We start from the raw sequence: 16,389 nt of genomic DNA on the forward strand, positions 1-16,389 counted from the left end.
GATTGGTTTGGCTGTGTGTTTATTATTTTATTTCAGTCAATCTATTTATGGCTAAAATCACCCTGAAAAAGCATAGGTCAGTTAATAGTTAGTATCTATACAAGATTAAGATAGTGAGTAATAATAAAGAACTAATCTGACTTGTTCAATTCAATTTGTCAGAAATATTTCGTACAGGTGGGGCTAATATTTCAGTTGATGTCGTACACTCCAACACTTGTGTTGATATTTTTCCTGCACTATGTGCAAAGAATTAAATGCTTCCCATTGCTGATGTGCTTCACAAAGTAAAACTCCATCAACCATGAATTCTGAAATTTATTTTTGGTGGGCTTTGCTGCTGCCTGAATCACCTTCAACAATGGATAACATTTCAACACTATTCTGACAACTGAAATAATCATGCTTTTTAATTTATATATATAATAAAATCTGACACAGCCATGTTTCAAGGTTAAGGTCACAATAAGGAATAATGTAATCTGTGGCCTGTTTCCTTAGCCAGGGTGTCACTTTGTGCCTACTGCAGTTATTTTGATGAAACTTGACCAAGATCCACACCCTATCATACAGTAGTCAACAACCTAGCTCAGAGGGTTAAAGTCATTAGTGGGGGAAAAGGTCATTAGATGGGTATATTTGTGTTCATCTTCACATGCCCCACTCATTGTAAATTTCCTTTGAATAAACTAATCCCATTTGTAGTTCCTTTTTATGTCACATAATATCATTAGTAGAAATGTGACCCTGTTGCTGGTAATGTTTTCATAGTGGCAGAAATACTAGTACTTGTTCTTGTTTTGCTGACAATGTATCTACGTTTCTCTAAGTACTTATGCAGGATCTTTACTGAAACACATTTTTTTGCTTTCAAATATGGTGTATGGTTTTGGTAAGAAGAAAACTCTGCGTTGAACAAAATATTTGTCTCAATCTTTTAAAGCAGCAGTTCAAATGACTTTTGTACATGGTTGGCAATGGCACTTGCGAAAGTTTGAAGTTATTACTGGAAAATGTTGAGTAGTAACAATAATGCAAATTGATGAGACTTGGATTAAAGTATATGATGAAAGTAAATATTAATAATTTCATCATTTTTTGTAATTCTGAATTCTCTTGACAGGCACACGGGGACTTGGTGGCATGTCATACATTTTGCCAATCTTGATTGAAGATTACACTCCTTCCGAAATAAGTTGGCAGTGGTTGCTTGGAAGATTATATGTCATTGACAAATTTTTTGAAGAATTTTCAAGTGAATTCATTCCACGTCTCAATCCAGATGGTGCCAGTTCAGAGAATTCCATGGAGACAGCTGGGGCATCTGCTGCATTGGAGGAAGATAGCCTTCCTGCTGGTTGTGAAAGACTGTTGTCTATTGCTCAGTTTGCCATTAGAGGAATTAATAATTCACATGCTCGTATCTCAAGAATGTCTCGCAGAGTTTTTCTCCTTGTAACTCGATTCTCAACACATGTGGAGAAATTACTTACAGAACTATACAACATGCTCAACCAATTGGATACATCACATATGCAGTCAATGCAGCGTAAGTTTGCTCGTATAGTGGAGGATTTTAATTTGTCAGAAAAAATAGTTAATGAATTGCATCATGGGATTGTGTGTAAGAATGATTTAACACCAGATGACACTCCAATGGATTCACCAACTTCATCACCTCGGTGTAACTCTCCACTTACTGTTACATCCATCTCAGACTTCCAGAGTGAGGGGGGCTGTGTAACTGTTCCAAAAACTCCATTTCTTGTACCACCAAATACACCAATCAGAGCACGGCGTATTGATGCAGACCAGAATTCTGCAGGACAAAAAGTAGAGCATAGCAGTGATGGAGAGTCCCCTTCAGGAACTGTTGAAACTCGACCTGTGAAGCTTATTCGAGCAGCTAAGGTAATGTCTCCCTCAGAACTAAAATTTCAAGATTCCACATCACATCAGCCTGTGGTAAGTGATTCATCTATCGCCATGCCTAAAAACATGATCTCACCAAAGTTTACAGACTGTTCAGTATCGCCACTAAAGGAAACTGGCTACACTTTATCCCCAACAGGGGTAATAAATATGGACAGTTCTATGTCCACACCAAAGGTTAGTGACTTATCGTCATTCAAGTCCTCACAGGAAGGCAGTAATTCTTCAAGATCACGTTCAAAAGTCACAGACTTGTCAAAGTCGCATGTCAAGGTTGCAGAGTCCTCAAAATCTTTACACAAAATCGTGAATGATTCGGCTTCGTCAAGTACCTCTTCTGATGCAGCTTTAGTGACAGATTCATCTGCAGTTGCACCTATGACGACAGATTCACCTTTGACACCATCTAGGGTCACAAATGAGAACTTGGTTCTGACATCGCCTAAGAGCATAGACTCAAGAGATTCACCATCAAAAGTCAAAATGAGAAAGTGGAGATCCAAAACTCCACCTAGACCTGTAGGGCCAGTCCTGGAAACAAACCTTGATGATGTAATACTACTGCAAGAGTCTCAAACTATTGCAAGAAAAAACACAGGAGAGTCTATTCCCTGTGATCAATCTCTCAGATCAGAGCCAGAATCACCAAGACTCTGGAATAAGACCTTATATCCTTCACGCAGTGAAGATAACTTATTGGTTGACATGAGTATGTCTCTTACATCCAGTGACAACCATTCCATCTCAGATATGGACAATGTCTCAGAAGAAATCACTGATAACCAAAAGACTACAATGTATGAAATAGTTCAGAAATCCATGGAAGACTTAACAGAACTGGATAAAATAAGTAGAATTAAATTAAAACGGACATTCAGTCCTCCAGTTGGAGACATCGACATTGATTGGGACAAGAAGCAAAATTTTGATTCCAACTGTAATGCGATTCATTCAAAGATTGAATGTGCTGCTAAACATGGCTGCTCCAGAAATCTTAAATGTTCTTCTCAATGTTCACCTGCTGGATCCAACTCTGCTGTCTCCTCCAGTGGGAAACAAAATAGATTTCCAACAGCCAGTCAGAAATCCCTGTTATCAGAAGAACTCCTAGAGATAAGTCCAACAGTTCATGGTGCAGCTGTTGAGAAACCAGTCACATTTCAGTCTGAGGTCACTGCAGCAACTCCAAAGAACTCACCTGGTCAGACTCTGGCTCGAGGTACCTGTTTTCATATTTCATGAACACTTACACCTCTTAACAAAGATGGACCTCAGAAAATGGAGTCAGTTCTAATTAGGATAAAACATTACATCAAGTTTAAGGGAAGTTTTGATTACCTACACTGTGTCAGCACTTGAATTTACCAAACAGTTACAAAATTTTCGTGAAAAATAATATGTTCAGTTACCTAGTGTACCAGAAAATAGCTGCACTATGGAGTTTTCCGGATGTGGTTTTGATTCGGCTTTAGTCATTACCCATTATTAATTAGTATCTTCTTTCATGATTTCCATTTTCCTGAAATTTTTCCCTTCAAACTTATAAAAGTTTGACAGTACTAAATCATTCATTTCTCTTGTAAAGAAATTGAGTCCTAAAGATGATTTATACAATTTCAAACATACGTTACACTAATGGACACCAGTGAATTCAGAGCTGAAGTTCTGCAGACAAATGCAAAATCCCCAAATGTTCTGTGCTAAATACGTTGTATTTGTAGAAATGAATCAACATCTCTTAGTTTGCATTGGCAGTTTTGACAATTGCTAGCACAAATTTCTTCAGTTGAAACCCCTGGTTAGAACCAACATAGCATATATTTTTTAATAGGTCAGTGGTATCAGTTTTTTCTGTTTCATTATTTCATAGAAATTCTTGTTATTATGTCATAAAAAACTAAACAAAACCATAACACTTTAATTCATCAATGCATATGATTTAAGTTTTTAAGTTGAGCCCTGAAATCTTTTTTGAAATTATAATGTAATTATTTGGGGGGATGAAATATTTCTGGAAAATATTGTTTTTGTTGATAGTGACACAGATGAACAAAAATTAAAGCAAACAAGGCTGATACAGTGTTTAAAAAAGTAATACTTAATTCTAAAGAAAGAAGATGTAACTACTAATACAAATAAAGTTCAAAAACGAATAAGCCAATATTCAGTAAGATCTGTGTTTAGCAGAGGCAAAACAGATTACTGTCACACTATTTAAATCATTCTTTGACAGGACCTCAGAACCACCTCATGGTTCTATAAGTCCATTTGATTTGCAGCACATGCAGTGATCTTCTAGTTTTCTATATTTTCAATATTTCTTCTTTTAGTGGCAGCCAACAGATACTTATTCTGCTAAGAAAACCTCCAATTAGTATCAGTAATCATGTGCCTATTCTGCGTAGAAAACCTTATATTATTGTCAGCAAACATGTGCCTATTCTGCGTAGAAAACTTTATATTAATGTCAGCAAATGTGCCTATTCTGCATAGAAAACCTTATATTAATGTCAGCAAGCATGTGCCTATTCTGCATAGAAAACCTTATATTAATGTCAGCAAACGTGTGCCTATTCTGCATAGAAAACCTTATATTAATGTCAGCAAACATGTGCTATTCTGCATAGAAAACCTTATATTAATGTCAGCAAACGTGCCTATTCTGCATATGGAGAACCTTATATTAATGTCAGCAAACATGTGCCTATTTTGCGTAGAAAACCTTATATTAATGTCAGCAAACATGTGCCTATTCTGCATAGAAAACCTATTAATGTCAGCAAACGTGTCTATTCTGCATAGAAAACCTTATATTAATGTCATCAAACATGTGCCTATTCTGCATAGAAAACCTTATATTATTGTCAGCAAACATGTGTCTATTCTGCATAGAAAACCTTATATTAATGTCAGCAAACGTGCCTCATCTGCATAGAAAACCTTCTGTTAATGTCAGTAAACTTGTGCCTTTTCTGCATAGAAAACCTATTAATGTCAGCAAACATGTGCCTATTCTGCACTGAAAATCTTTCACAGAGCAAAATATTGATAGGAACTGTTAACAGAATAATTACCATAGTTTTGTCATTTCTGCTCTGTACTTATTGGTGGCATCCATGTTTGGCTTTTGTGACCCACTTTGCATGAGAATAGCATGATCCTTTAAAAGTCTTTGCCGGGAAGACCATTATTAATTGATAGTACCCTGATTTATAGCTCAAATTGGAAAGCATGGCAGACCATTTTTTAGCTCAGATTTGGAAGCAGGCAGACCATTGTTAATTAATAGTACTCTGATTTATAACTCAGATGGGAAGCAGGGCAAGCCACTTTTATAGCTCAGATTTGGAAGCAGGCAGACCATTATTAATTAATAGTACCCTGATTTATAACTTGGCTGGGAAGCAGGGCAAGACACTTTTATAGCTCATATTTTGAAGCAGGCAGACCATTGTTAATTAACAGTACCCTAATTTATAGCTTAGATAGAGAAGAAGGCCAGACCATTGTTAATTAACAGTACCCTGATTTATAACTCTGACAGATGGGAAGCAGGGCAAGCCACTTTTATAGCTCATATTTGGAAGCAGGCAGACCATTGTTAATGAACAGCACCTTGATTTATAGCTCAGAGAGGGAAGAAGTGCAGACCATTGCTAATTTATAGTACCCTGTTATAAAGTCTTAGCAAGACAGAACATTGTTAATTATTAGTACCATGTTATAAAGTCTTAGCAAGGCAGACCATTGGTAATTAATAGTACCCTGTTATAAAGTCTTAGCAAGGCAGACCATTGGTAATTAATAGTACCCTGTTATAAAGTCTTAGCAAGGCAGACCATTGGTAATTAATAGTACCCTGCCATAAAGTCTTAGCAAGGCAGACCATTGGTAATTAATAGTACTCGTTATAAAGTCTTAGCAAGGCAGACCATTGTTAGTTAATAGTACCCTGTTATATAGTCTTAGCAAGGCAGACCATTGGTAATTAATAGTATAATAGTACCCTGTTATAAAGTCTTAGCAAGGCAGACCATTGGTAATTAATAGTACCCTGTTATAGTCTTAGCAAGGCAGACCATTGGTAATTAATAGTACCCTGTTATAAAGTCTTAGCAAGGCAGACCATTGGTAATTAATAGTACTCGTTATAAAGTCTTAGCAAGGCAGACCATTGTTAGTTAATAGTATCCTGTTATAAAGTCTTAGTAAGACAGACCATTGGTAATTAATTACCATTGGTAATTAATAGTACCCTGTTATAAAGTCTTAGCAAGGCAGACCATTGGTAATTAATAGTACTCGTTATAAAGTCTTAGCAAGGCAGACCATTGTTAGTTAATAGTACCCTGTTATAAAGTCTTAGCAAGGCAGACCATTGGTAATTAATAGTACCCTGTTATAAAGACTTAGCAAGGCAGACCATTGGTAATTAATAGTACCCTGCCATAAAGTCTTAGCAAGGCAGACCATTGGTAATTAATAGTACTTGTTATAAAGTCTTAGCAAGGCAGACCATTGTTAGTTAATAGTACCCTGTTATGAAGTCTTAGCAAGGCAGACCATTGGTAATTAATAGTAGACCATTGGTAATTAATAGTACCCTGTTATAGTCTTAGTAAGGCAGACCATTGGTAATTAATAGTACCCTGTTATAGTCTTAGCAAGGCAGACCATTGGTAATTAATAGTACTCGTTATAAAGTCTTAGCAAGGCAGACCATTAGAAATTAATAGTACCCTGTTATCAAGTCTTAGCAAGGCAGACCATTGGTAATTAATAATACCCTGTTATAAAGTCTTAGCAAGGCAGACCATTAGTAATTAATAGTACCCTGTTATAAAGTCTTAGCAAGGCAGACCATTGGTAATTAATAGTACCCTGCCATAAAGTCTTAGCAAGGCAGACCATTGGTAAATAATAGTCCCCTGTTATAAAGTCTTAACAAGGTAGACCATTGGTAATTAATAGTACCCTGTTATAAAGTCTTAGCAAGGCAGACCATTGGTAATTAATAGTACCCTGTTATAAAGTCTTAGCAAGGCAGACCATTGGTAATTAATAGTACCCTGTTATAGTCTTAGCAAGGCAGACCATTAGTAATTAATAGTACCCTGTTATAAAGTCTTAGCAAGGCAGACCATTGGTAATTAATAGTACCCTGCCATAAAGTCTTAGCAAGGCAGACCATTGGTAAATAATAGTCCCCTGTTATAAAGTCTTAACAAGGCAGACCATTGGTAATTAATAGTACCCTGTTATAAACTCTTAGCAAGGCAGACCATTGGTAATTAATAATATCCTGTTATAAAGTCTTAGTAAGGCAGACTATTGGTAATTAATAGTACTATGATTTAAAGCTCAGACAGTACATATCATCAGCACAAGACAGTACGTATCATCAGCACAAGACAGTACGTATTATCAGCACAAGACATTACATATCATCAGCACAAGACAGTAACTATCATCAGCACAAGACAGTACATATCATCAGCACAAGACAGTACATAATATCAGCACAAGACAGTACATATCATCAGCACAAGACAGTACATATCAGCACAAAACAGTATGTATCATCAGCACAAGACAGTATGTATTATCAGCACAAGACAGTACATATCATCAGCACAAGACAGTACATATCAGCACAAGACAGTACGTATCATCAGCACAAGAATCAGCAGCATAAGACAGTACATATCATCAGCACAAGACAGTGCATATCAGCACAAGACAGTATATATTATCAGCACAAGACAGTACATATCATCAGCACAAGACAGTACATATCAGCACAAGACAGTACATATCATCAGCACAAGACAGTACATGTCAGCACAAGACAGTATGTATCATCAGCACAAGACAGTACATATCATCAGCACAAGACAGTACATATCATCAGCACAAGACAGTACATATTATCAGCACAAGACAGTACATATCATCAGCACAAGACAGTACATATCAGCACAAGACAGTACGTATCATCAGCACAAGACAGTACATATCATCAGTACAAGACAGTACATATCATCAGCACAAGACATTACATATCATCAGCACAAGACAGTACATATCATTAGAACAAGACAGTACATATCATCAGCATAAGACAGTACATATCAGCACAAGACAGTACATATCATCAGCACAAGACAGTACATATCAGCACAAGACAGTACATATCATCAGCACAAGACAGTGCATATCATCAGCACAAGACAGTACATATTATCAGCATAAGACAGTGCTATCATCAGCATAAGACAGTACATATCATCAGCACAAGACAGTACATATCATCAGCACAAGACATTACATATCATCAGCACAAGACAGTACATATCATCAGCACAAGACAGTACATATCATCAGCACAAGACATTACATATCATCAGCACAAGACAGTACATATCATTAGAACAAGACATTACATATCATCAGCACAAGACAGTACATATCAGCAGCATAAGACAGTACATATCATCAGCATAAGACAGTACATATCATCAGCACAAGACAGTACGTATCATCAGCACAAGACAGTACATATCAGCACAAGACAGTACATATCATCAGCACAAGACAGTACATATCATCAGCACAAGACAGTACGTATCAGCACAAGACAGTACATATCATCAGCATAAGACAGTACATATCATCAGCATAAGACAGTACATATCATCAGCACAAGACAGTACGTATCATCAGCACAAGACAGTACATATCAGCACAAGACAGTACATATCATCAGCACAAGACAGTACATATCATCAGCACAAGACAGTACGTATCAGCACAAGACAGTACGTATCATCAGCACAAGACAGTACATATCATCAGCACAAGACATTACATATCATCAGCACAAGACAGTACATATCATCAGCACAAGACAGTACATATCATCAGCACAAGACAGTACATATTATCAGCACAAGACATTACATATCATCAGCACAAGACAGTACATATCATTAGCACATGACATTACATATCATCAGCACAAGACAGTACATATCATCAGCACAAGACAGTACATATCAGCACAAGACAGTACATATCATCAGCACAAGACAGTACATATCAGCACAAGACAGTATGTATCATCAGCACAAGACAGTACATATCATCAACACAAGACTACATATCATCAGCACAAGACAGTACATATCATCAGCACAAGACAGTACATATTATCAGCACAGGACAGTACATATCATCAGCACAAGACAGTACATATCATCAGCACAAGACAGTACATATCATTAGAACAAGACAGTACATATTATCAGCACAAGACAGTATATATCATCAGCACAAGACAGTACATATCAGCACAAGACAGTATGTATCATCAGCACAAGAATCAGCAGCATAAGACAGTACATATCATCAGCACAAAACAGTATGTATCATCAGCACAAGACAGTATGTATTATCAGCACAAGACAGTACATATCATCAGCACAAGACAGTACATATCAGCACAAGACAGTACATATCATCAGCACAAGACAGTACATATCAGCACAAGACAGTACATATCATCAGCACAAGACAGTACATATCAGCACAAGACAGTATGTATCATCAGCACAAGACAGTACATATCATCAGCACAAGACAGTACATATCATCAGCACAAGACAGTACATATTATCAGCACAAGACAGTACATATCAGCACAAGACAGTACGTATCAGCACAAGACAGTACGTATCATCAGCACAAGACAGTACATATCATCAGCATAAGACAGTACATATCATCAGCACAAGACAGTACATATCATCAGCACAAGACAGTACATATCAGCACAAGACAGTACATATCATCAGCACAAGACAGTACATATCAGCACAAGACAGTACATATCATCAGCACAAGACAGTACATATCAGCACAAGACAGTACATATCATCAGCACAAGACAGTACATATCAGCACAAGACAGTACATATCATCAGCACAAGACATTACATATTATCAGCACAAGACATTACATATCATCAGCACAAGACTGTACATATCATCAGCACAAGACATTACATATCATCAGCACAAGACAGTACATATCATCAGCATAAGACAGTACATATCATCAGCACAAGACAGTACATATCATCAGCACAAGACATTACATATCATCAGCACAAGACAGTACATATCATTAGCACAAGACATTACATATCATCAGCACAAGACAGTACATATCAGCACAAGACAGTACATATCAGCACAAGACAATACATATCATCAGCACAAGACAGTACATATCACCACAAGACAGTACATATCAGCACAAGACAGTATGTATCCTCAGCACAAGACAGTACATATCATCAGCACAAGACTACATATCATCAGCACAAGACAGTACATATCATCATCACAAGACAGTACATATCATCAGCACAAGACAGTACATATTATCAGCACAAGACAGTACATATCATCAGCACAAGACAGTACATATCATCAGCACAAGACAGTACATATCAGCACAAGACAGTACATATCAGCACAAGACAGTATGTATCATCAGCACAAGACAGTACATATCATCAGCACAAGACTACATATCATCAGCACAAGACAGTACATATCATCAGCACAAGACTACATATCATTAGAACAAGACAGTACATATTATCAGCACAAGACAGTACATATCATCAGCACAAGACAGTACATATCATCAGCACAAGACAGTATGTATCAGCACAAGACAGTACGTATCATCAGCACAAGACAGTACATATCATCAGCACAAGACAGTACATATCATCAGCACAAGACATTACATATCAGCACAAGACAGTACATATCATCAGCACAAGACAGTACATATCAGCACAAGACAGTACATATCATCAGCACAAGACAGTACATATCATCAGCACAAGACAGTACATATTATCAGCATAAGACAGTACATATCATCAGCACAAGACAGTACATGTCAGCACAAGACAGTACGTATCATCAGCACAAGACAGTACATATCATCAGCACAAGACAGTAAATATCATCAGCACAAGACAGTACATATTATCAGCATAAGACAGTACATATCAGCACAAGACAGTACATATTATCAGCACAAGACAGTACATATCATCAGCACAAGACAGTACATATCAGCACAAGACAGTACGTATCAGCACAAGACAGTACGTATCATCAGCACAAGACAGTACATATCATCAGCACAAGACAGTACATATCAGCACAAGACAGTACATATCATCAGCACAAGACAGTACATATCAGCACAAGACAGTACATATCATCAGCACAAGACAGTACATATCAGCACAAGACAGTATGTATCATCAGCACAAGACAGTACATATCATCAGCACAAGACAGTACATATCATCAGCACAAGACAGTACATATCATCAGCACAAGACAGTACATATTATCAGCTCAAGACAGTACATATCATCAGCACAAGACAGTACATATCAGCACAAGACAGTACGTATCAGCACAAGACAGTACATATCATCAGCACAAGACAGTACATATCAGCACAAGACATTACATATCATCAGCACAAGACAGTACATATCATTAGAACAAGACAGTACATATCATCAGCATAAGACAGTACATATCATCAGCACAAGACAGTATGTATCATCAGCACAGGACAGTACATATCAGCACAAGACAGTATGTATCATCAGCACAAGACAGTACATATCAGCACAAGACAGTACATATCATCAGCACAAGACAGTACATATCATCAGCACAAGACATTACATATCATCAGCAGAAGACAGTACATATCATCAGCACAAGACAGTACATATCATCAGCACAAGACAGTACGTATCATCAGCACAAGACAGTACATATCATCAGCACAAGACATTACATATCATCAGCACAAGACAGTACATATCATCAGCACAAGACAGTACATATCAGCACAAGACAGTACATATCATCAGCAAAGAAATTAAGTCATAGCTTGATAAGTAGAGTTGCTGTTACTAAAATTAGATTGTTCCCTGCCCAATTCATTTCCACAATACTTTGATTATAGCAAAGAGATCTCAGTGACATTTATTTTATTTCCCTACAGCCAATGTCAAAGATATATCCTCACCTTTGGAGCCACCTGTTATCAAAAATAAACCTCTATAACCATCAGTATTTATATATTTTCTGACTTTTAGATAATTGAAAAAGCCAAATTAATCCATGATTGAAGCAACAAAACTGATCCTTCTGTGATTACTCCTTCAGAATCGTACCAAACCTCTTTGTAATGGGTGAAAATTCCTATAGCTCATGATTTTCAGCCCCATCAAGAACAAAATCAAATAATTCACATATAAGCAGTGACATGTGTCACAGATATTAATTGATGAGGAACATGGACCATAAAGATAGAGATTTAGCAAAAATTACTCACACTGAAAATTTTGTTAAATACATGTACTTTAAAAACAGCTGGGGAAAAATGGTAACTAGCTCATATTGATGAAAACTTAATTTCTACCAGTGTAGCACCAACAAGTTCATTTCTACACTAGGTTCATCTCCATGTGCATACAGCATGAAATCCTTATTTGACAACACTGTAATTTACTAGGTTGAATAATGGAGATAAAATATGAATGTCCTTTCTTTAAAAAAACAAATGTACCACATGAACCATATGACACTGTTTAGTGTTATCCCAGTTACTATTAGATCTATGTCACTGTTTCTATTTGTTTAAAAAGTAGATATGCCTTTACATTAATCTCCACAAAATAACATGAGATCTGGTTGACAAACTGAATGGATTTTTTGTTTCTTCTGTATGACTTTTGTTGCGAAAGAAAGAAGCAGATTTGGAGTCGGTTTTTGGGGAAAATTAGCGTGAAAAGTAAGGGCATTATTTCTGATCGATTTTTTCCATCATATTTTATTCCCACAGATTAGCTCAAGTTCCAGTGGATGAATTTCAACAAAATGTGGAATGTAATTATGTATGTCCCCAGTGGCCCAGGAATGAAACTTATTCAAATTCTTCTTTATCACCCCAACAGATATCAGCAAACTTTTGTCTTTTTCCCCGTATAAATTAGAAGCTTTTTTACATTTGATGAAGGTCGAGACTTAAACAACTGCTTAGAGACAGATACCTTTTTACAACTTTACATTGGTTGGGTATCAAGGCATTTCTGGTAAACTAATTCTTATTTTTTCACATCACTAACCATGTTGATACAAAATGTGCTATGTCATGTTATTTTGATTATGAAGTTATTTCATGAGAGCAATACTTTTTTAATGATATTGTCACAATTGCAATGTTTATAGTATGGAAGACATATCTGATGAACTGTCAAGGTCAAGGTTAGCTGATAGAAAATTCCATTTATATCTTTTGCTGACCAAGGCCTGTTGCTATTTTTATTGGACAAACAAGTATCAGTTGAAATGCACAAAAGCTGATGACACAGATGGTTATGGTAAACATATTACTTTGTATTAGTGTGATGAATTGGAAATGGAGTTACATGGACTGTGGAGGTATCTAAAATCTGTACCTTGTTGCTAATCTGTATTTGTTGCTGATATTATCATTATTGCTAAATCCATGCAATGCAGTAGCAGTATACACTACTAATATACAGATCCTAAAACAGGCATTTTTAAAACTATGCATTTCGATTTTGTTTTCATATGCATTAAACTCACATTTGCATATCATCTGTCATCTCTGTTTTAAGAAATTAAGATTTTACATTGATCACGTATGGAAAAATATTGACTTGCTTCCTGAGGTCTTTTTAGAGTTTGCAGGTCAGTATTTATTCAGCATTTCCTTTGCATTAAATATTTTCATGTGACTGGTAGAATGACTCGTTTTAGGATCTGTGTACCTTTGTAAGACATGCATTCAAATGCCGAAATTGTCGACCCAGATCTGTTAACACATTATGCATCAGCAGATCAGTGACAAAACTGGTCACTTGAAATCTTAGGTATAATGTTGTATTGAATTTCCAGTACATAATGTAACAGCTGATCTTCATCTGACCTGTTTGCATTTCTTTGTACTTTAGACCCATATAAATACTGTTCATGTAATAATTTCCATTACCAGCTGGTGATGAGGAGGAGTGTTCATGTAAGGAGGAGGTGGAGAGGGAAGAGGCATTAGCTCTGGCTAGGGCCATGGAGGTTTCTGTTGCAGACCCCCCAAAACCCATTGTGCCTGGATTGACCCCAACTGAGAAGGAGGAAGTTGTCACAATTAGGATACAGCCAGATGATGTAAGTATAGTACAGTGCCCCCCCCCCCCCCCCGAAAACCACCCGTTCTGCAGCAGGAAAGTGGCCTTATAAGATGGATGATCTTTCTAGAGGGATATCACATAGATATGAGTAACAATTAATTTAAAGTTAGGCATAGTAAAATTTTAAATATTTATTATTTTCATTTATAAAATTGCATGCATATTTTGCGGGGTTCATACAGTCTTTGAAGGTCTTTAATAGTTTGGGGAAAATGAGGTAGCATTTTGAAGGCCTTAAATGTTTGGGAAAATAGAGCAGATTACCTTGAGGTCTTTAAAAGTTTTTGAAAATTGAAATAAACCCAAACATTTTAATTCCTTTCCATAATCACAAATAAAATTGTCTGAGATTGTTAAATTCAGATGTAGTCGAGTTTTCCTGGTTTATTCATTTTGATGACCCATTCAATTTCATTTCCACATTAAACAATATTGTAGTATTTTGCATTCATTGTTTTCTCATATAAAATAACTTGTATACAAAATGTTAGTGAAAATAGGTCTTGGAAATCTATGTCTGTGGTCTTTGAAAGTTTGGGAAAAGTCTTTGAATTTATTATTCAGAATTCTGTTTGAACCCTGTTATGGAATCAGTGTGATAAAACATCATAATGTTATTATTTTAAAAAAAAAGGAATAATTGTGGTGCAAAACCATTCGAAAACATTGTAAATAAAATATGGAGAACAAACCTCTGACTGTATCATTCTCCATTCATTCCATTTTCCTATTGCTGCAAGCTTCAGAGAATTTTTGAACTGGCACTTAGAGATATCCACAAGGATCATAAGAAGTTTCATTATTACTTCCAGTGAAATCACGACATCAATATTGTACTAATGGAAAATTTAAAAAATTTAGTTTTGACGTAGACGATTGACTCACGAAATAAATGTTGTGTGTTTTTGAAAAAAAAAGGAATCTTGTTTGGTGGTATATCAACAGTTAGTCTAGTTCCCTGCTCTGTGGACTCCTGATTTGGCAGGATAATATTAAACACCACTACGAGAAACAGACTCATCAAGAAAACAAAAAGCAGTGATGTAATACACAGATTTTTTCGCGTACCTGTGATGGTTGTTGAAACCAGTTGGAACGATCTTTCATATGTTGGTCATTTTGAAAATAAACTTTATTTAAACCGAATAACAAACAACTTCATCAGAAAAAGCACGTTATTGAAAATTATTATAAGGATTCAATCAATAAAAAACTCAGTTCTCTAACGCTGCTCCCCCTCACGGTTTTCTCGATGTCAAAGCAATTTTTTAAACATTTTTGGAGGTCCCTCGGTAACTCACGCCTCGCTTATAGTGCAGTCTACGTTTGTGGACCCCATTGTGCACGAGTTATCGAGGGAGAGGTGTACTGTGTTTCTCAGCTGTTAGCTTTTGTCATCCTATTATTAGTGGTGATTTAGGCTTGTAACAATCAAAATCTCAAATGTGACATCTAAGGCCTGTAACTATCAAAATGTCAAAATGTAACAACTAAGGCCAGTAATTCTGTCGAAGTATCAAAATGTGACATTTATGGCCTGTAACAAAGTGTCATCATGTGACATCTAAGGCCAGTGACTATCTGTGTCAAAATCTGATATCTAAGGCCTGTAACTATCAAAGTGTCAAAATATGACATCTTAAGCCTGTAACAATCAAAGTATCAAAATGTGACATCTATGGCCTGTAACAAAATGTCATAATGTGACATCGAAGGCCTATAAAAATAAAAGTGTGATAATGTGACATCTAAGGCCTGTAACTATCAAAGTGTCAAATTGTGATACAGCAGTAATAATGAAAGGATTACGTAGCTATTTGTACGGATTAAAGTTAGTTAATTTATCTGTATGTTGGAAAAAATGTCTTGTGTTGAATTTAAAAATCAACATATACCGTATTTACCATATATGTTGGGACACCATATTTGTTGGGACACAATAAATTAATTTTAAAAGTAATTTTTTTTTGCACTATGTTCTGGGACACATCGTTTTTTTTCGAGTCAAAATTTGTGGGACACCTTTTAAATCATTAGAAAATTACATGTCAGAAAATGTACTCAAGCTGAAATTTTATTTTAATAAATATAAAACTGTGTACTTGTGATAAAACATTTAAATCCACTGCAG

The 16,389-nt window shown here is 36.1% G+C and overlaps 1 protein-coding gene across 1 annotated transcript in view; it reads left to right on the forward strand.

Annotated features, from left to right (window-relative positions):
• Window positions 1-16,389, forward strand: part of LOC149807137 (mitogen-activated protein kinase kinase kinase 1-like) — a 128,324-nt gene that overhangs the window by 78,178 nt on the left and 33,757 nt on the right. The window contains exons 16-17 of the mRNA XM_089962584.1: window positions 1,124-3,151; window positions 14,066-14,235. Of these exons, the coding sequence (XP_089818710.1) occupies window positions 1,124-3,151; window positions 14,066-14,235 (2,198 nt within the window). The remainder of the gene's footprint in view (window positions 1-1,123; window positions 3,152-14,065; window positions 14,236-16,389) is intronic.

Source organism: Sinohyriopsis cumingii, chromosome 1 (genome assembly GCF_028554795.1).
Source record: "Sinohyriopsis cumingii isolate HCF-2022 chromosome 1, ASM2855479v2, whole genome shotgun sequence".
NCBI lineage: Eukaryota > Metazoa > Mollusca > Bivalvia > Unionida > Unionidae > Sinohyriopsis > Sinohyriopsis cumingii.